Raw genomic sequence first — 20138 nt, 5'->3', positions numbered from 1 at the left:
CGACAACTGGTCGATGGCGACAAGTGGTAAAAGTGAGAAAAGGAAAGGCGACATTTGCACCGAGCCACAAATAGTGTACACTCTCTCCCAGTCGCGCCAATAACCAACCTCCAGGCGTTTTCTCTAACATTTCTTGTCTCGTTTCTGACAAGCTTGCAATATTTTAAAGCACGCACACCATTTAAATCTTACTAATTGTCGTTGGTGCGGGGTGGGGGGGGGGGCGCTTGTTGCTTTTTTTTTTTGAAAAAGTGCGAATTGTCGCTTTCGACTCGACCATTTGTCGCCTCACTCATTGGCAGCAACTCATTGTACAATGGGGGCGGGGCGGGCGGGCAATCAAAAGTGTATTCCACCTCTGTCTTTGGCATATGCCAGATGGCTCTGGTTCACAATGAACGAGGACAGTCCTACTCGCACATTCATCTCGATGGGCGTGGTGCCCTCTGGTATCACTTCTGGACTGTGGGGCGCATCGGGATGCTGCAATCGGTACTTGTCCGCCATCTCAACCAGAGCACACTTGAACTTCTCAACCTGAACAACACAACATATTTGAAGAACAGAACCTCCACAAAACCTCGCCCTGATATCAAACGACATCAAAAGCACGTGACCCTGCAGGTACGAAAAGCAATACAAGATTGGATAGAAAAAGAGAAATACAAATTTATAAAAGTCGATATAAAGAAGATTGAATATTTGAACAAAATGACCAGTGGCACTGCAGATTGAAAAAGTCAGGCAACAAGATCAGCTGATCTGCTTCGAGCATACTCTGTTAATAAATAGTAAAACAAACAAATTTCGATATCATGAAAAAATGATTGACACGAGAGGGACTATATTGAAGTACCAACGAAATAGTGAAAATAAACGAACAATAAACACAGAGACGAAGCTGCGCTTCGCAAACACTTGCGAGAACACGACCAAAAAGCAGCTCTATCAAGTGAAAACAGAAAAAACAGAAATACGCCTTGAATTAGCAATACCCCTGCCACGTGTCGGATTCGATTATGCGACCTAGCAAATTTGAGTCTCTGAAGTAAGCGTAATATACGGCTGCGATGTAATACCTTAGTTAAGGGAATCAAATAATACTTCCTTAACTCGATAAAAAACTTGTGCGATCACTGTTAATTCAGTCTAGATCGTAACCACAACTAAACAATGTGTTATCGAACATAATTTGGCCAAGCACCACTCAACATCATTAGGACAATGACCTTTAACATGAATACGAGATCTATTCTAACACATAACGATAGCACCACCACATACCCACTTGGGCAAAATGATTTTTAAACAGTTTTTTCATAGACATTTTTAAAATCAAGTTTTCCTTGAAAATGAACTTTTTGGTCTTTCTGACATGTTTATATGTCGACATTTTCTCTTTCATTTTCATTTCGAATTTCGCCTTCCGTCAATTCCGCTGTGATCTCGCATTCAGTAGACTCCGCTGTTATTTCGCCCTCTTCTCGATCGTTTTGTTGTGGACTCACCGAATCACTACAACTCGTTTCACTCACACTGCAAATTGGCACCCCGCCTTAGATTATTCTCGCCTAGATTATAGGTTACACTTCTAGTATCTTTTTGTGTTGATGGTAACTTTTGCTCCTGTTGAATCGTTATGTGCCCTGATGATGGCCCTGGCAAGTTCTCAGCTTGGAATGAGGCCTCGAATCCCAACTCTACGTCTGAACTATCTGACAAAGCGAACTCTGTTGTCATCGCTTCCTTTTCCCGAACTTTTCTCCTGGACTCGCTGCCGTCTCTCTTGACTGGTCGGTTTTGTCTGCTTACTTTTCGACTCCCTTTTTCTAGTTTTCGTCGTCCCTTCAAGCTTTCCGACTAGTTGGCGTTTATGTCAGGGTGGCCACTTGGTTGGGAATAAAAAAGATACCTCATTCATATTCCTGAAAAAGATACCAAAAAGTAACCAAGTTAAATTTTGCTTTAACAAAAGACACTTTCACACACCGCTAAAACCTGTTGAAAACAAATGACTGCAAAATTTAATTTTTTACAGTTGATTAACAAACGAAACAGCAACTGAATCGCGGTCAGCTTCAAGCTTGGATTTCTTCTTTTCCAGATGCTCGACCAGCTCTTTTGCTTTTTTGAGCTCATCGTTGGTAGAAGAGATGTCTTTCTGCACTGCTCCTGGCGTTCTGCGCTTGAACACCTGTAGCTCCGATCTAAGGTGGTCCGCGTACGCTCTTTTTCTGGTGTTTGCCACATTTTTTGATTTCGTCAAATCTTTGTAAGCTTTCGATGATACTTTGATTAGTTGATGCAACTCAGCGGGTACAACATACGTTTCGAAACTGTCCCGGTCCCAAAACTCTTGGATTATTCGTAGAGCGTCATAAACCTCGGAAGTTAACGCGTTCGTATACTCTGTCTCTGTCACTTTCATTGCCGAGAAGCCAGACTCAACAACCATGTTGTGCCCACAAACAATCATAACAGATTCAACTAACGTTCGGAGTTCTGAGAACGCGTTCAACTTTCCCGTCATATACTAAAAGCGCAAATCGGCAGATTGGTTGTCGCAGCTGAACTTGTAAGCTGTGAAAGCGTCAAGAACGGCGGAGCAAGATAAATGCAAATACATAGACAAGTTGTCCAAATGTTTGATTTTCTTATCAGTGAAATCTGTTAACGGAATGAACAATACATAACAATATCTCGTCAGTGTACATTTCAGGAAGGGCAAAAACCGCTTGAGAAGCTCGTTCAACTGAAACTCGTTATGAGTGTTCCACTGCTTGACAATGCCATTTTCCTGTTCTGCAGTCAGATTAGACAGTTTGCTGAGAACGTACTCGTTATTGCTGTGATACAGCGTGGTGGTCTTAGAGTTGAGCCTTAAAGGTATCCAACTGTCGGAATTATAGTTACTTTGAACATAAAGCTTCTTGAAATAGCTGTTGGGGCCTATGTTCAGAATGTGACCCATTCGCGCCAGTAACTGCGAAACAACTAGCAATACAAGCTTCAGTTGCTCGTGTACGTCCAATTTGGGGTCCTGTGTAACCTTTGTAAGTATATAGATAGGCTTGACATGAATAACTACTGTGTCCAAATTGATCACAAGATTTTTAGCCCGGAACATTCCTTTCAGAGTTTCGTCACTTGACAGATTAACAAGCGCTGAAACAACATGAAACTGGTCTAGGATAATTTCGAAAGACTGATACAGAGACAAAAAGCGCGTTGGTGAGAACCCTGTAAACGACTTAAGGTCCAGTAAGTCGTTGCATTTCTTCATGATCGACTGCACTTTCGGCGTTGTGCCGACATATCCTGAGAATGCTACCGCTAGTTTCACAAGATTGGAAAAAATCCCAGGTTGGCGCGCTTCAGAGTTCAGCAATAAGTTGGCTTGATGAGCACTACACTACATCCAGGAAAGTCAATCATTCGAGGAGAAACGTCTCTCACTTTCGCCTTCACACCTGCGTGCTTGCCAGTCATTGTGGTACAGTTGTCTGTCATGAGGTAAACTAAATTGTCAAAACTCAGATGATAAAGAGCAAGCGCGCTTTCGATGGCGGCAAAAACTGCATTTGCATCTTGAAGCTTAACGTCGTCTAAAGTTTTCGCCGACGACGTATTCCTCAGAAACTCTTCGATATTCAGCGAAACGTCGAGCTCAATTGTTGTCATGTACCGGCAAAAACGCGTACCATCCGCAAAATGAACAATCCTAGAACTCCAAACGCGATTTTCTATTATAAGTTGTTTCATCGACGTGCAGCCCAAAAAGTTTACCGCTGTATAGGTTCCGAAACTGCTCTCGGGCGTAAGGAGCTAGTGCATGTACTGCAATATAACTGGCTTTGGTTTTTCCGCAGTTGAGAGACGTGAATGATGAATCAGGAAACATTTTCTTGTACTTAGATCGTTTGCGGTTAACAGAGTCGCTAGACCGAAATGTCTGTTTATTCAAAACAAGACTCAAAACGTGCAATGCCACCGCGTTGCGAGTTCCCGTTTGGACATCACAATGTTGCACAAGCGATGCCTGCAAAGTTGGCTGCCGATTGAGAGCTGCTACTTTCGACCTAAACAGTCAAATACTAGAAATCTGTTGATGTGTAAACACAAACGACTTGCTTTGTTTTTTCATCATACCAGTCAAGACAAGAGTTCACTCACTTATGGACATCTGAGTTTTCGTGTTGCGTCAGTCGAGATCGCCCATTGCTGATATTGATTCGTTTTTTGTCCAACTGACATTCCACAAACTCGTCTTCGCCGTCCACAAGTCTTGCCCAGGAGAAGCCACTCACGAGAGTCCTGGTTGCCCTGCACTTTCCCATTCACGTCTGAAAATAGATACTTACGTAAAAAAAGATACCAAATAGTGACTTTTAGATACCAGTATCTAAAAAGATACCAAGTGGCCACCCTGGTTTATGTTGCTGTCCTACGGTTATTACTCTTTCTATCGCGTCACGGTCCTTGGTAGATAACTTCTTTTCTAATCGTCCAGGGGTCGCACTTAATCGCCGCAAAGTTGAACAGTAGCATCCTTTTCAATGTTGGCGGACCGGTCCTCGCTAAAACTGTGTTTCGGATCACTGTTTCCTGGTTCCCAGGTTCATTGATGGTTGTTGTCGACTTTGAAGTTCGTTTTATCTCTGCATCTGGTGCACCGCCTCAAACGTTCCTTCAGGCTCCTTCTTAGCTCGGACCCTATGAACCGTTTTCCTAGCCACATTTGCAATTGGCGGGCTGATCCTGTCCTAAACTGTGACCAGTCTGAGTTTCGCCTCTGAAAAATTTAATACAATTGGTCCTGTCGTCTCTGAATCAAACGTTTGGCTTTGCTTCTTTCGTCTCCACCAGAACATCAGTTCTGAGGTCCCGACCTTTACTTCGTTGTCGTCCAGCAGCGATCTGTCCCACGTCATCTCATCTAAACTAGTTTAAAAAAGGGGGTCAATTAAAATGGCCCTCCGAAATGCGACGGTACGTGCACAGATTGGATAAGGCCGTACCAACGCTATATAAATACATCGGCAAAAATTTTATGAATAAATCAAGTCTATTTTGATGCATCAAGAGAATTGTCAATTAGAATCTACCCTCCTCGATTATAGCACAGATAGAATTGTCTATGTTGGATGTATTTTTAAGATTTTTGCAGCCCCTTAGGCAGAGGATTGCACTCCTCAGAAGTGCAAAACTTATTTTTGTTCGTATAAAAGTTTATTGTGTCCGAGTATGATTCGTTCCGTTTTTCGCTTAGTTTCTCTGCTAGTTTCTAGATAGTTTTTGTAGAGCCTGGTGCTGCTCCTCCGGTACACGCAAAAAACAGTGGAACAAAGCTGCTGTGTTCCACATCCAGAATTCTTTGTTGGTATTTTAATTTTTTGACACACATGATTTTTGTAGGCGTCAGATATAGTTTTAGGGCAGGATTTAGCATGGGCGTTGAAAATTTTTACATCGAAAGAGTTTCGGCTGAATCGGCCTCCCCAGAGTCCATTTGCCTTGATGTCAAGTCGAGCGTCATCTTCAGTAGTGCTTTTTTTTGTTGTGAAAGCTTTCGCCTTCCAACGATTGGAGTTTCGGCTCTATTTCAACATCATGGCAATCTTCGTCCAGGAGTGTCGCAAAAGTATCGCGAAGTTCATTATGTCTTAGGTGAGTGTATCCACCTTTGGGACAGTGTAAGGAGTGGGTCAGTGCGAACGATTGTCCACATGGGCATGTATGTTGGGTGTTTGGTGGTTCCCATCCATATCTCAGATTTAACCCATCTTCAAACTCTGATTTGTTAAAAGAAAATTTTTTTTATGCTCGCACGCTTAGCTTATTTGATGCTAATTTCTGTGACGCTAGATTTACTGTCAGTTTTTTTCTGATGAGCAATTTTCCATAACTTAAGCTTTTTTTGAGAGTGTGATGCGCTGTCTCTCAATTTTGATGTTTCTATTTATCCGAGTTCAGCTATTTCTGGATCACTGTTTTCTAACGGATCACAAATGGCTCGTGATCACTCATAATCTCTGGAAAAGTCCGGTTTACTGAGGAGGTCTAATCCTGTCATTCTTAGTGGTAGTTCAAAAAAATTGCGATCTTCATCGGTTAACTGGTTTTTACCAGTAAAAACCATATAACCTAAACTAGTAGGAATGAATAAACTTTTCCAATCATCTTTAAGTTCAGTTATTAAAGTTGATATTGAAGTATTCGGATAGCGGCTAGAATGTGCTTAAAACGGTGAAATTTTTAAAAACCTTTTGCTGAGAGATTCGCAGTTGATGTATTAAGCGAAGCAGGTCTTCACGTAGTTTAAACTTTTCTGTCGTTTCTTCTTTTATACAACCTAATCTCTCTCTGAGTGTACGAATCAATCTTTCTACTGCTCCTGACACCGATAATCATCCACCGGCGATCATAATAGTTCAATATTATTATCTTCAGCAAATGGTTCTATCACCGTTTCTATGAAACATGTCGCCTGATCAACTCTCATTGCCCTAGGAACTCCATGTAGTCTAATAAACTCGAGGAATCAAAGCACGTTTCCAGTGTTTGCTTTCTTGAAATTTTTGCATGAAGGAAATTTAGAATACCGATCAATCTTACATTTAATATAGACTACACGACCCTTTTCATTAATTATCGGTCCCATGAAATCAATTTGAAGCTCTTCGTTCGGCTCTTTCAATTTTTACCGGTGTAGCCGTATCTTTTGGTATAAAGGTTTTCAGGTTCTTGCCAATTTTGGTGCAAGATCGATACGTTGAGGACTGGAGTACGATGTCCTTATTCTTTCCCAGCCACCAAATTTTCTCTGCTAAGTCCGTCATTCCTCTTGGTCTGGGTGAACTGATTGGAAAACGTCCCATATTGCTGGTTGCAACTGATTTGGGGCTACTATTTTCTGATTATAATACTGGCCTAACGCGCCACATCTCTCGTCGTCCTTGCTGATGATGCAGTCCCGCTTCCCGTATCGATTCGTCAGTGCAGCAAGTACTTTTCAGTAAAACATTTTCGCAATCTTTATCTCCAACATATCTGGTATTGTCAACACTTCTCCATCTTTGTTGTTTTCCTCGTTGACTATATCCATTATCGACTTCTGGTTTACCTACTGTGATTTTATGGGCATTTCGGTCTCCCCCAATAGCAATGATTTCTTTTTTCTCTGGTTTTTGAGCCTTTCGTTCGTTCCCACGGTGGTTTTGTCCTGCGTCACACTTGGAATCCGCTTCCAATTTCTTTTAGCTGACTTGATTAATTCTTCTTCCCTCTTCGCTTGAATTTTCCTCTTTCCCCTTCGTTCCGACTGCCTCAAATTTACCGCCTTCTTCAAATATATGACTTTCGCTGGCCTTTTTTCTCATTTTCAATGATGTAATTCGCATAGTCAAACAACTTCGCATTGCTATATGTTTTTGTTGCAAAAATTTCCGTTTTCATTCTGCTTTTTCCTGGCTCTAGTTAATCTTGCAAATTTTTACTACTCTGATAGTGCTGAACGAAAACACTACTAATTTCAAACTGATTACTTCTGAAATGTTCAATTTGCTGTACGCTAACTTTGGCGCGCTTTCTGGAGTGTGAGTTCTTCGCACTCAATTGACCAATCAAAGCTGAGCAATTAGTGCAGTGACTTAATTTCTTGCTGATTTTCACACCGCAAATATGCCTTTAATTCCCTCTCGAGTGCTTATCGAACGAATTGAAATAACGTAATAAATTACTAATTGAGTTAACTTATGCAACAACAATTTCCTCGTCAAATTTCGAGGGTGGCTTTGGTTCTTTGGCCGGAAAACGCGAAGTGTAGTCGAGGAAACCCATACATTTCCTAGAATGTGCTCTACTTCAAACGTAAATGGAACCAAACGATCTATCCATTTCGTCATTCCACTTTGATATGTTTTGTTTACACGGTTAGGTTTGAGTACACTAAGTAACGCTTTAAGTGACCACAGTGAGCTGTTAACCATATCAATAATAACGAAAACGCTCTATAGACCATTACTATATCTCATTTCGGCCGAATTGAGGCAGCGTGACGCGAATGCCACTTTTCCGACCTCCTGGGGTTTTTTGTTCGAGGGCTACCCTCGGGCTTTCTTTACACGCATCAAATTTCACTCTGGTTTCCAATTTGTCAAATTTTCCAATAATTTTTTGTCACCTAATCGTTTTACACACCTTTCCACTTTATCAATATGATCTTTATAACCATCCGTAGAAATTATGATAATGTCATCTAGGGAATAAATGTATTCGGTAAACTCAATAAGGTAGTACCTTGCGCCATTTGAAAAGCCAGTGGACGCGTACCGATAATGTTAAAATTACAATATTGTCTAAATTCGGGAGGCAAATTCAATTGAATACATGCATATTTCAAATCGATTGTCGAACATAATGGAATCTTGCGATGATTACCTTAAGCTATGACGTGACTCAATTAAGTTTTCAAAATTAGGCATGTGATACTTATTCTTGTGAATTACCATGTTCAGTTGTTTCATATAAAATGCCAACTTGATTGATTTGTCCTTTTTCACTGCTCGGACGATAGGTGAAACTAACTGTTGTTCGGAACACCTTTTCAAACTGAGTATTTATCTTGCAAATGGATAGGTATTCGCCCTCTATTTAAGGTGTTGGTGTGAAATGCTTTTTGAACTTTGATTTAACAAAAAACCCCTTTTGCTATTCCACTTCTTGTAAATAGCCCCAAAAATTTCATCGCAAATTGAATTTTTAGTACATTGTCATCTTCACCACTAAAACTATTGAAACCTAATTCATCTTTCTTGGCGGATGGTAATAAGTTCCTCCCATCTGCGCCCCAGCTGGTCAAGGCCAGGGGCAATGGTTCTGACTTTATCAAATCATTAGAACTAATTCAAACGAAAAGAAAGTCACCACCGGGAAACCATTCTACCTTTCCGAGGTAGCAGTGGTGGTCATGACGCTAAATTCACTTGCCAACTTTGCCTATTGAATGTACGCACCGGGACAACGCCAACATAACTTGACGGCTTGGGCATTGACCTTGCTTTGACCCACGAATATCGATGCTTCACATAACAGTGATTGATCACTGACTTTCTAACCGAGAACCGATAAGCAGAGCGGACACTTTAGCACCTCATCATCCGTGCTAGTGTCTTGGTTTGATGCGAAAGATTGCCGGCTCAGTTGCGGTGCAGAGACGGTCGATTCTGATGCGCTGATCAGTTTCACATGCGGGTGGAAGTTTTACATGTGCTTAGTCCAACCGCTGACAGACATAAGCCTTGTTACAGTCGGACAGAGGGCAGTCGAATTTGCCTTTTTGGACTCCCGTTGCTGGGCTGCTGCGGGATTTCTAGTTCTTTCAATTCCTTTATCAGTTTCATTTTAATTACTACTATCGGAGGTCTGAACCGAGGGTTCTGAATGATTACCTCTAAAACGCCTGTACATCTCTTTTTGCTATGAAACATTCTACCACAGTTTTCATTAGCACATAGAGCTGTTTGCGAACTTTTGCCGATAGCATTTGCTTTAAAATCCCCACCGTCTGTGATCTTAAGTTTGGTTGTCGGATTGTGCAACCAGTTATCCTGGTCAAACTTAGTCTTGAGCCCATGGTTGTCAAGATCAGCACTAAGCAGCCCAATCGAATCTTTTTGCCAAACTCTAGCACCTTCAAGTATATCATTCAAGCTATCGACCCCAATGTTTTCATAAGAAGCATAGAGTTGAACCCTTCTCTTGCATAGTGCGATTTGCGTTGTTTTTACTTTTTCATTCATTTCCTTTAGTTTCATTTCGTTTCTAGTTTCTAGTCTGAGACATTCTTTTAGCGCGGTGTATAACCACTTCTAGTCCACCAAGATCAGTTTATCTGATAACAAGGGTCTCTAAGCCGTATAGCAGGACTGGAGACCCTTTTTCCTTAGTGTCAACCTTTTAGACACCAGGGCCGGTCTAAGACGTAACATTGATTTCCTGGATTTAGAAATGCCAGCGCTGATAGCCTTGTCAGCTCTCCCATCAGCTGTTATGATGCTGCCGAGGTACTCAAAGTGATTAACCTGTTCTACCTCTTCACTGGGTAATTTGATAGGAACATTAGTATTGTCTTTGGTGTTTATCACAATACTTTTAGTTTTCTCGGCAGAAATTTCTAATTGAGCCAAGGCAAAGGTTATTTCAATCTCATTTAGCGACTTGGTAGCATTTACTTGGCTGTCAGAGATCAAGGGCAGATCATCAGCGTATGCAAAGTTTCTTTTATCTCCACTGGTCTTACTTAGGAGGAAGTCAAAAAGGATGATAAACAACAGTGGGCCTAAAACGCACTAACCGGTTCACTACAAAGATGTTATCCTTAGCAATCTTACCGATGGGTTTGGTGTGGAGCGCTTCAATCAAACTGATGATATCTCATGGGATTCCAAAATCCCTTAGGGCGATAAACAGCACTCCCCTATCAATAGAATCAAAAGCCTTCTTCAGGTCAATGAAAGTCATACAAACTTGATGGTTTTCAATCCTTCTTTGAAGCAAACATCTAATTGCCAAGATAGATTGGCCTATTGATGTGTGCTTTCGGAACCAAAATTGACAGGGTGAGATCTTCGGCAGCTGCTTATTCACCCTATTTGCAATCACCTTTGCGAACACTTTGCCAACTTGGTCATGAAGGAAAATGCTCCACTAATTGTTCGGTTCTGCTCTGCTTCCTTTCTTGAACAGATTGAGTATTACGGCGTCCCTCCAAATTTGGAAACTTTTCCCGGCTCAAGCCAGATATCAGCGAAAATCTTTTTGAGAGGATTGAAAATTTTCTTCGAGCCACTTAAGAAGGTCACTGGTGATCTGACTCTCACCGGGAGCCTTGCCAGTGTTGATTTCTCTCAAGGCTTGTACTACCTCTGCCCCTTTAGGAGGTCCAATATCCGCCCCTGGTAGTGACCTTTCAACAAAAACTTTTCACTCGCCAGTTTGTTCGTTAACAGCTTCTCATAATGCTTTTGAAACTTCACATTACTGACTTCAGCTTTGCTCCTTCTCTCCAACCAACTCAAACGAACACTCCTAAGAGTCTCTTTCAACACCTTAAAAGCTTCACGCGTTTGTCTGAGGACATGCTTGTCTTGAAATCCTTCCAGGCCGCTCTCTAATATCTCATTTTGTACAAACTTCCTCAGCTTGTTGCACTTCAAATTTAGCCTTTTCCTTGCTGCAACCAATTCGTCAGTTCTGTTGTTTATAATCTGAGAGTGTGCACTTCTTCTTCTTTTAATAACAAACGATGTTCAGACTTGAAGAATGTACCCTCTTTTTCCTCAGGTTCCGGAACCGGTAACCTAGCATGGACATTGCACACCAACTCCTTAGAGTTATATTGAGGCTCTCAATGGAGTCAGTGTGGGACAAGCGGTTATCTGATGTTAGGAATGAGCGACCGTGGACCGATTTCAGACAGGTATTGATTTTGAACCGTAGTCCAGGATACTTCCTTTTTAAGCTTTTTCTGAGAAGGATTTCACCATCAAACGCCTTTTTGCCTGGTTCTGTCGGAGGTAAGATCACACCTACAAGTTTAGCATGATCTCAGTGATACCCGGAACTACCTCCCCAACTGGCTCTAATATTCTCCAGACGGTGTTCCGATCGGACAAGATATAATCAATGACTGCACCTGAGCCTCTGGTATGACGCCACGTTATAAGCCTCTTGAATAACGTGTTCACGATTTTTAAATCGTGTGTCGAACAAAACTCCAGCTATTTCTCACCGTTTGAGTTTGTTTCTTGGTCGTCAGACCAGGCACCAGCTAGTGGTCTTAATTCGGTCAATTGCTCCGCACTGATTCTCGCATTCAAATCACCGAATATCAGAGTATGAGATCCAACTTTACGGCTGGGGATGCCGTCTTTCATTACGTAGAAGCAATCATAACAATAATTTGCATGATAACCATTTTTTTTAGCTTACACTAAATTTTCGTTTTTGATGAGCAATGTATTTTAAATTGAGCAAAAGCACTCTGAAATAATTTAAATTTGTTTATAAACAAGTTTTAACAAGTTTCTGATAATCTTGCCTTTCATGAAAAAATGGAATTATCTCTGAAGGTCTGGAAACTAGTGACTAAAATTTCCTAGGCAAAAGTCTGCCAGCTAATTGAGTTTTGAGCAAATCAGCGCATCTAAGAATTTCTGACGCTTACTTCAAAATTGAAGGAATCCGAAACTAGATGTCCACTTTTCCAGTGCATTCCAGATGATAGGAAGTATTTGATTGACTTCGAATCTCAGATCCAAGAAGCAAAGCAAGCAAATCGATTGGGCCATGTTGTGATCTTGAACTTGGACTCTTAAAACGATCTGCCAAATCGTGTTCTTCTGTGTCTGCTCTAATAGTAATGCGTACTCTAGAGTCCTTTCCTGAGTCATCACCTCAGTCATGAGTTCTTCCTGAATCTTGAAATTGACTTATTGATTACAAACATATCGATGACCATTGTAACTTCTCCTGCCCGAACTACAATCTTCTTTCAAGCCCCTCAGGTGGCAGTAGAACTGATAAAAAACTTCCCTTTTGCTGGTTTTCGTGAAAAAGTACGTATTTTTCGAGCCTTCGGTTTCTCGGTTTTCGGAAAAACACCACCATGTTCTACTAAAACTTCCTCATTCTAATGGAATCGTCATTGATATCCACCTTCGGATAACGTCTCGCGAAATGGTTTGTACCTCTCCTAGTGACAAAAATCATGAGTGACTTGGCTTTTCTCATCGCCGTATCCCATGGAATCATATCGCAAAACACTCCTACAATTAGGACACCTTTACATTTGATCTCTCATCTTGTTCTATACCGTGCGTTTCGAATGTTATCATCTCTAGTATTTGTAGCCGGATCGCCATCTAGGGCTGGTTCCTTTACTGGAGCTTCTGGTAACGCAACTGCTGTCAGTTTCGGCCCTAATAACGCATTCAAATGTTATGCCTATTTTCGCAAAAAAACCCTAATTTTAAACCATTGCTCCATCAACGCCACTCCGTCGGTAGTTGTGTCGTCTGTATGTCCCAAAAAATCGATATTTTAAGCAGATTATTCGCGTCCACTGGTACTTTTGCTGACTGCGCCATAAAGTAAGTGTATTCTACGGCTGTGATGTAAAATCTTACTTATGGAAACCGAATGATACTTCCTTAACTCAAAAAACAATAGGTGCTATCAATGTTAATTCAGCCTTAGAACATACTGTTACAAATCAGATCGTAACGACAACTCAACAATGTATTATCGAACATAACTTGATCAAGCACTAGTCAACGTCAACTAGGACAAGGACCTTTAACATTAACACGAGATCTATTCTAACACATAACGATAGCACCATCACAATCTCATACACTGAAGACTCAGCCACGGAAGCTTAAAATCCCAAAAACTAGCCAATAACGAAGCTACATATGTTAAAAACTAGCCAATAACGATGCTACATATGTTTTAAAAAATTTAAAGATAACAAGACTGCTTGTATCAGGACGAAGCACTGAATGTTCCCCCTGACTTTTGAGATCTATTGAGCAGTCAGAACGTAAAAGACAATTGTAATAAAAAAGGATATTTTTTTAATTTGAGATTTTTTGTGAAAATCATCCGCCACACACCATATAAAGTACAAAATGATAGACTCCGCTCCTAATAACAAATCAATTACGGCAAATAGACTGCTTCAAACAATTTGGAACGAAGTCTAAGACGGATTAAATCTACGCTTAAGCTTTAATAGCGCAAAATATATCGCGCGATAATTGTCCCAAATTGGCAATCTTTAAACATTCATAACTCAACAGAAAATGATCACAGATGAGATACCTTTTCAAAATTAAATTTAGCACAACAAAGGCTTTCAAATGAATTTGAAAAATTTGTCAAAACATGACTAGTTAAAAAGTCGAAATTTGTCTGAAAAAACCACCCGAGCACTAATATTCCGTTAATTTCGTTACAAAAATCGGAACAACAAACTGAAGGCATCCAACTTTTCATGTAAGAAATCGGAAAGCATAAAGTCACATTATGTATAAATTTTTGATTTCAAAAATTTCGAGATACATTGAATTAGAAAATCTCTGAAACTGAGTTTTAATTATAGTCATGTAGCTTTTATATAGTCTTTGAAACTAGTAGCTTTTTTCGGTTAATTTAATGCGGTTATAATGCATCAACTGAGTTAACTTATTACTATTCGAATGTCAAAGCACATTCTATCAAAAAGCTGCAAAGGTGCCCTAAAAGTGGCACCAATATTTGCGACTTAGGTCGGAAAAAAATTGAAAGCTCGTACTAATACACTTTGCTTCGCAAGTTTAATGAACTGAAAAAATTGATAAATTAACTGTAAGGAAAAAAAAATAACTCTGTTCGCCCCTCCCTTCCCGTGCCCTACTGCCTAAACTTTGCCCACTGCCATCGGTTCACCCCAGGGATATCCACAAGCTTAAACAACTTTTGATTACGCAATTCCAAGTAGGCAACTAACCCTTGACTTCAAAAGTCTCAATATCGAGAGTATCCACTATCCCCCTACTATAAAATTGATTGTTGTTGTTTTGTTGTGTTTTAGCCCCTCTCCCCCCTCAACTTACATCGTATTTGTCTGTGTTGCCCTCTGGTTTGCGCTTGAGGGGGTGTGAAGTGAGGATGCACCATGGGATGTGCTTGGCCAATGGGTTCCAGTTCTCAGACACTGTCACTGGTCCAGTCAGTCGCTGGTATGTTATCTTGATACATGGATCGTCTCTGGGCCTAAATCAGCCAGGCAGTCAACCAGTTAAAAGGCAGCACTTAAATGTGGATTACTAGAAACATAGACATGAGGCGGAAGCCAACCCCTGCCACCTTCGACGACCCAAAGGGTCCCTTCTTTGATACTATACTAAAACATCCATTTGGGTCAACCAACCCTATTATTATCTATAAGCGCCTTCAACGCCAATTAACACTAAACATTGAGGATAGATAAAAACAGAAAAAAAAGTGGCGAGACACTCGTCGAGCCGAATACACAAAAAAAAGCCATAAGATAATGTCGTAAACATTTTTGAGCGATTAAGTTTCAAAGTTTGAAGCTTGTACGCCTTATCCTCTCTAAAGTACTCACAGTGATATTGATGAAATTATCTAAGTAACACTCAATATGAAATCAATTTTCACCAGTCCAACTATACAAAGTTTGTTGTTTTGCTCCCACAAAATTTTTTTTACAGATATGTGTGCCTAAATTTTCTCCGTTTGCCTATTGTTGTTTCAAACCTACTCTCGAATATCAACGTTTTTGACAGAAAACACGCATAGGCAGCTAGCTTGCGTCTCAAATGAAAATTTTTAGTCATAGTAATGAAAGATTACTTAAGATCTCCACCCAGACAAAAGGTTATGTTGATGCCTTTTAATATCATAGACGCTTGATATAAGGTAGTATACCGGTTTAAGATTATTTTTTGTCATTGGGGGAAAATTAAGGCAATTCTGTTTTACAGATTTTTTTTAGCAAAAAATTATCTGGGGTAAAAATGGTTTGAAACAAGGTTCCAGAAGCTCTAACTACAGGCGTTCAAATTAGCGCCAAGAAAAATCTGTCATTGAAAAAAAATCAAGTTTCTCTTAAATCAAGCTACAAAATGGCAGCGATGAACACTTTCAAAAACTTTGAAAACCTTTAACAACATATTGAATAAAAGCTTTTTTAGCGTCTGATCGTGTGGATTAGTTTCGTTTTCAACATTAGTTCGTGCGAGCAGTCATTTTGGCGTTCTCTAGGTATAAGAAAACTGAATGATAGGTGGAAACTGTCAAAGAGGCTAAAGTATGAATCATAAGCTTTGGTGTTTTTTAGTGCATGCACGATGACATGATCGAATTTTGTTAATGCTATGTAAATCGAAAAAATAATCAGTTTTGATGAAATATTTTTGAGTTGCGAGTTTACTGCAATGCCGGTGACGTATGGTGAATGAACCTTCCATGTATCGGATTACAGCGTGGTCGTAAGGTGCGATGAGGAAGTGGTTGGACTTGCGTGCGATGAAACGGCTAATGACTTGTGATCAGCCAAGGTTAATAAAAACCTTTAACTTGTATGGCGGTAGTGAGCATGTGGAGAGCTGTTACATATAATTCATCCTCATCTGATTTGCGAAGTGGTACTCTTAGTGAATTAGTGAAGTTACAGAAGCAAAACCAAGGTATCGTTGGGATTAGCGTGTATTCGTCAACAGAAGAATCTCTTTGGCTCGGGGTTTCTTGGTTATTAACGTGATACTAAGGTAAAATAATGGGATGGTAAGAAGTAAAAACTCTTGCGTATTAGTATGTCTAGGATGATTGCTTCGCAGGAGTCTAGATGCGGAGAGGCGGTTGACTGGGTATATGGGTGGATTTGTTGGATATAATTTTTCAGGCGTATACGTTGTGCACGGGTGCGGGTGTTGGGAATAGATGATGTGGATTTTTCTGAAGATGAAGCGGAAGTTGATTGGTGTATCGTAAGTGGTTGATTAGTACTGTGGATTTGTTGTTGGCGTTGTGTAAAAGCATCTAAGTCGGGCTCAAATTGATCCTCATTGATAGGGTTCTAGATGTCGTTAATAGTGCTAGGTAGTCGTGAAAGGATCGGGGAAGCGTCGGTATATGAGAAACTGGAGTTAATGAACAGGTGAAGATTGGATTTGAGGAAATAAAAGGGATAGAAGGTGGTTGTGAAAAGTTAGTAATTGGGCTGGCTTCTGAGTCATTAAATTAATCGGGATGTCTTGTTTGGGATTTTCTTAACATTATTGTGCGTTAAAAACTGTCTGGATTGAGTCATCTGAGTGCTTGTCGGATGAGTTTCGTGATGAAGTGGAGAAACTGGAATGGAAAATATGTAGAGAAGTTCATTGATGGAAGTGAAGAGTTCTGGCATAGGAGATTTGAAGTCTCTGAAAAGATCGGTTGATGTCTCCGATTTGGCAGCTCATTGCGAGCTAAATTTATTATCAACATGAGAACGAAAACTTACTGTATGTGTTTAATCTTTAATTTGTTCACATGCTTCATTCGAATTATGTGCATGATAAACAATATGGGAGATTGGGCTTCGTTGTTTCATTGTCATGATGGTAGTTGAAAGTTGTTCTTTAACTTGTGTGAAATGATTTGAAATTGATTTTGATTCGGTAAACTATGTGATTGTATCGGTGCTGTAGGCGTTATTATGTGTGTTGTTTGTGGGTCGTCATATAGGCTGGGATTTGAGGAATGTTTTTTTAATTGTATTGGTTAATTTGGGCGTCAGGTAAAATTTCACTTATGGAAGTTGGAAAAATTCCATAAAATCCTGCTGTACTTGAGCTAGGCATGCTTGCCTGTTGATTTGCGTATGGAATGCACCTGTGTTGTATATTCCTTTAAGGGCTAAAACAAAAATCCTATAACGTTAAACATGGCGTAGAGAATTGGGAGTCTCTCTAGGATGTAATGCGGCCATCCTAAAAAGCTAACAGTTATAACTTTAATATGCAGGAAACTAAAGATATTGATTGAGGAGATACACTGAGCGCGCAAATTTTCTCCGTTGAGATTATTTAGATACATGAGATGTATATAATATATACTGAAGTGTGAAATGTATCTGAATAATCTCAGCGCAAAAAATTTCGTGCACAAAATATCTCCTCAATCAATAAAAACAGTTTTCTCATGAAAATTGTATGTACGAAATGAACATTACTTTTAAAAAAAAAACGAGCAGCGAGAATTTTTTGATAACAGCGTTTATCGGCAAATGATAAAGAGGTGATACTTTTTTCCTGGAGGTGTAACACCAAAGAATGTCGCCTTTATATTCGATGAAGTTTGATCAATTGCCTGGAAGTAGGTATCCTGTATAAGGGATTTTCCATACTGCTAGTACTTAAGATTGTAGTATTTGTGATCGTTCTACTGCGCATAAGTGATGTAGTATTTAGAATTCTCATAGTGACAATTCTCGGAAAATTCTGCTGATAATGAATCAAGTTTCATATCTGAATGTGTGTGATGGTGAATTGCTCCAAAAAAGTTTCATTCATCAGAGATAGTTCCTAAGTCGTTTGCTATCACGATCTTCTGGAGAAATTTTTCCACTCAATTGTCCATTGTTTTTATGGAATGAGAAAGGTATGTAGGATTTCTCATCGTAGCGATTTCTATTTGTTGCGGTTTCATGGATGATGAGTTTTCCTGTTTTCATATCGTATACGTTTTCATATTCATCTAGGACTTCGGAATTGAGATTTAAAATAGTTTTTCCAATATTTTTATGCAAATACTGTTTTTGGTTATTTATTTTTGTTCAAGTTGGTGTTGTTGAGTAGTGTGGGAAAAAGTGAAAGCTCCACGTTTTCTACTTTTACTTTATTCTTAACTATATTTAGTTTTTATAGTTGATATTTGCAGTCTTCAGGATAAAGATGTAGTAATGGTTGAATATTACTTTGTTGATATGATTCGTGATCAAGTCTATTTTTATTTCCATTTGAAATTTTGAACAGTGTGCTTTCTTTTCAGAAAACTTCCATTTCAATTTCCAGCCTATAAGTGTTGCAGCGCGGGCTTTGGAGTATAGTGTGATTCACATTGAGTGACTTGGTTTATTGCATAATTGTGTAACTTTTTGTTGTCGCAATCATAGAGTCTTACTAGAGGGCCTTGTGGTCCTGTTCGTGGAAATCGATTCTTATGGATGTTGGTTTCAAATGTGTTAAGGGACAAACTATGTTCAAAACTATATATTTTAAAAGATACGTGTGTACGACAGTCCGGAAAAGGGATTGTAAAAAGACGTGTAGCCAACTGTTTTCTTCGTATATCGGTCGAGTTTATATATTAATTTAGCACAATTAACTGGAGAAGGTGAGATTCTACTGTAATTGCTAGTTGAGGCATAGGTAGAATATTATGTTTCAGATAATGTATTTTTTTATTTCAAATTTCAAAACAAGATTTCGTTGAAATAATATTTGTAAATTATGAACTTGTATATCTTGATGAACGTCGCGTCGATATTTTAAAAACCACCCGAGCACTAATATTCCGTTAATTTCGTTACAAAAATTGGAACAACAAACTGAAGGCATCCAACTTTTCATGTAAGAAATCGGAAAGCATAAAGTCACATTATGTATAAATTTTTGATTTCAAAAATTTCGAGATACATTGAATTAGAAAATTTCTGAAACTGAGTTTTAATTATAGTCATGTAGCTTTTATATAGTCTTTGAAACTAGTAGCTTTTTTCGGTTAATTTAATGCGGTTATAATGCATCAACTGAGTTAACTTATTACTATTCGAATGTCAAAGCACATTCTATCAAAAAGCTGCAAAGGTGCCCTAAAAGTGGCACCAATATTTGCGACTTAGGTCGGAAAAAAATTGAAAGCTCGTACTAATACACTTTGCTTCGCAAGTTTAATGAACTGAAAAAATTGATAAATTAACTGTAAGGAAAAAAAATAACTCTGTTCGCCCCTCCCTTCCCGTGCCCTACTGCCTAAACTTTGCCCACTGCCATCGGTTCACCCCAGGGATATCCACAAGCTTAAACAACTTTTGATTACGCAATTCCAAGTAGGCAACTAACCCTTTACTTCAAAAGTCTCAATATCGAGAGTATCCACTATCCCCCTACTATAAAATTGATTGTTGTTGTTTTGTTGTGTTTTAGCCCCCCTCCCCCCTCAACTTACATCGTATTTGTCTGTGTTGCCCTCTGGTTTGCGCTTGAGGGGGTGTGAAGTGAGGATGCACCATGGGAGGTGCTTGGCCAATGGGTTCCAGTTCTCAGACACTGTCACTGGTCCAGTCAGTCGCTGGTATGTTATCTTGATACATGGATCGTCTCTGGGCCTAAATCAGCCAGGCAGTCAACCAGTTAAAAGGCAGCACTTAAATGTGGATTACTAGAAACATAGACATGAGGCGGAAGCCAACCCCTGCCACCTTCGACGACCCAAAGGGTCCCTTCTTTGATACTATACTAAAACATCCATTTGGGTCAACCAACCCTATTATTATCTATAAGCGCCTTCAACGCCAATTAACACTA

At 39.7% G+C, this 20138-nt stretch overlaps 1 protein-coding gene across 1 annotated transcript in view; it reads right to left on the bottom strand.

Annotated features, from left to right (window-relative positions):
• Window positions 1-203: 203 nt before the first annotated feature.
• LOC134853548 (tumor protein p63-regulated gene 1-like protein) overlaps window positions 204-20138 on the bottom strand; it is a 454277-nt gene continuing 434342 nt past the window's right edge. Inside the window, exons 8-11 of the mRNA XM_063869548.1 lie at window positions 19780-19939; window positions 15173-15192; window positions 14658-14817; window positions 204-537 (exon numbers count right to left, since the gene is read on the bottom strand). Of these exons, the coding sequence (XP_063725618.1) occupies window positions 340-537; window positions 14658-14817; window positions 15173-15192; window positions 19780-19939 (538 nt within the window). The 3' untranslated portion in view covers window positions 204-339. The remainder of the gene's footprint in view (window positions 538-14657; window positions 14818-15172; window positions 15193-19779; window positions 19940-20138) is intronic.

The sequence above is a fragment of the Symsagittifera roscoffensis genome, chromosome 8 (genome assembly GCF_963678635.1).
Source record: "Symsagittifera roscoffensis chromosome 8, txSymRosc1.1, whole genome shotgun sequence".
NCBI classification, from domain to species: Eukaryota; Metazoa; Xenacoelomorpha; order Acoela; family Convolutidae; genus Symsagittifera; species Symsagittifera roscoffensis.
The sequence above is the reverse complement of the archived record's forward strand: the minus strand, read 5'-3'. Positions and strand labels throughout refer to the sequence as shown.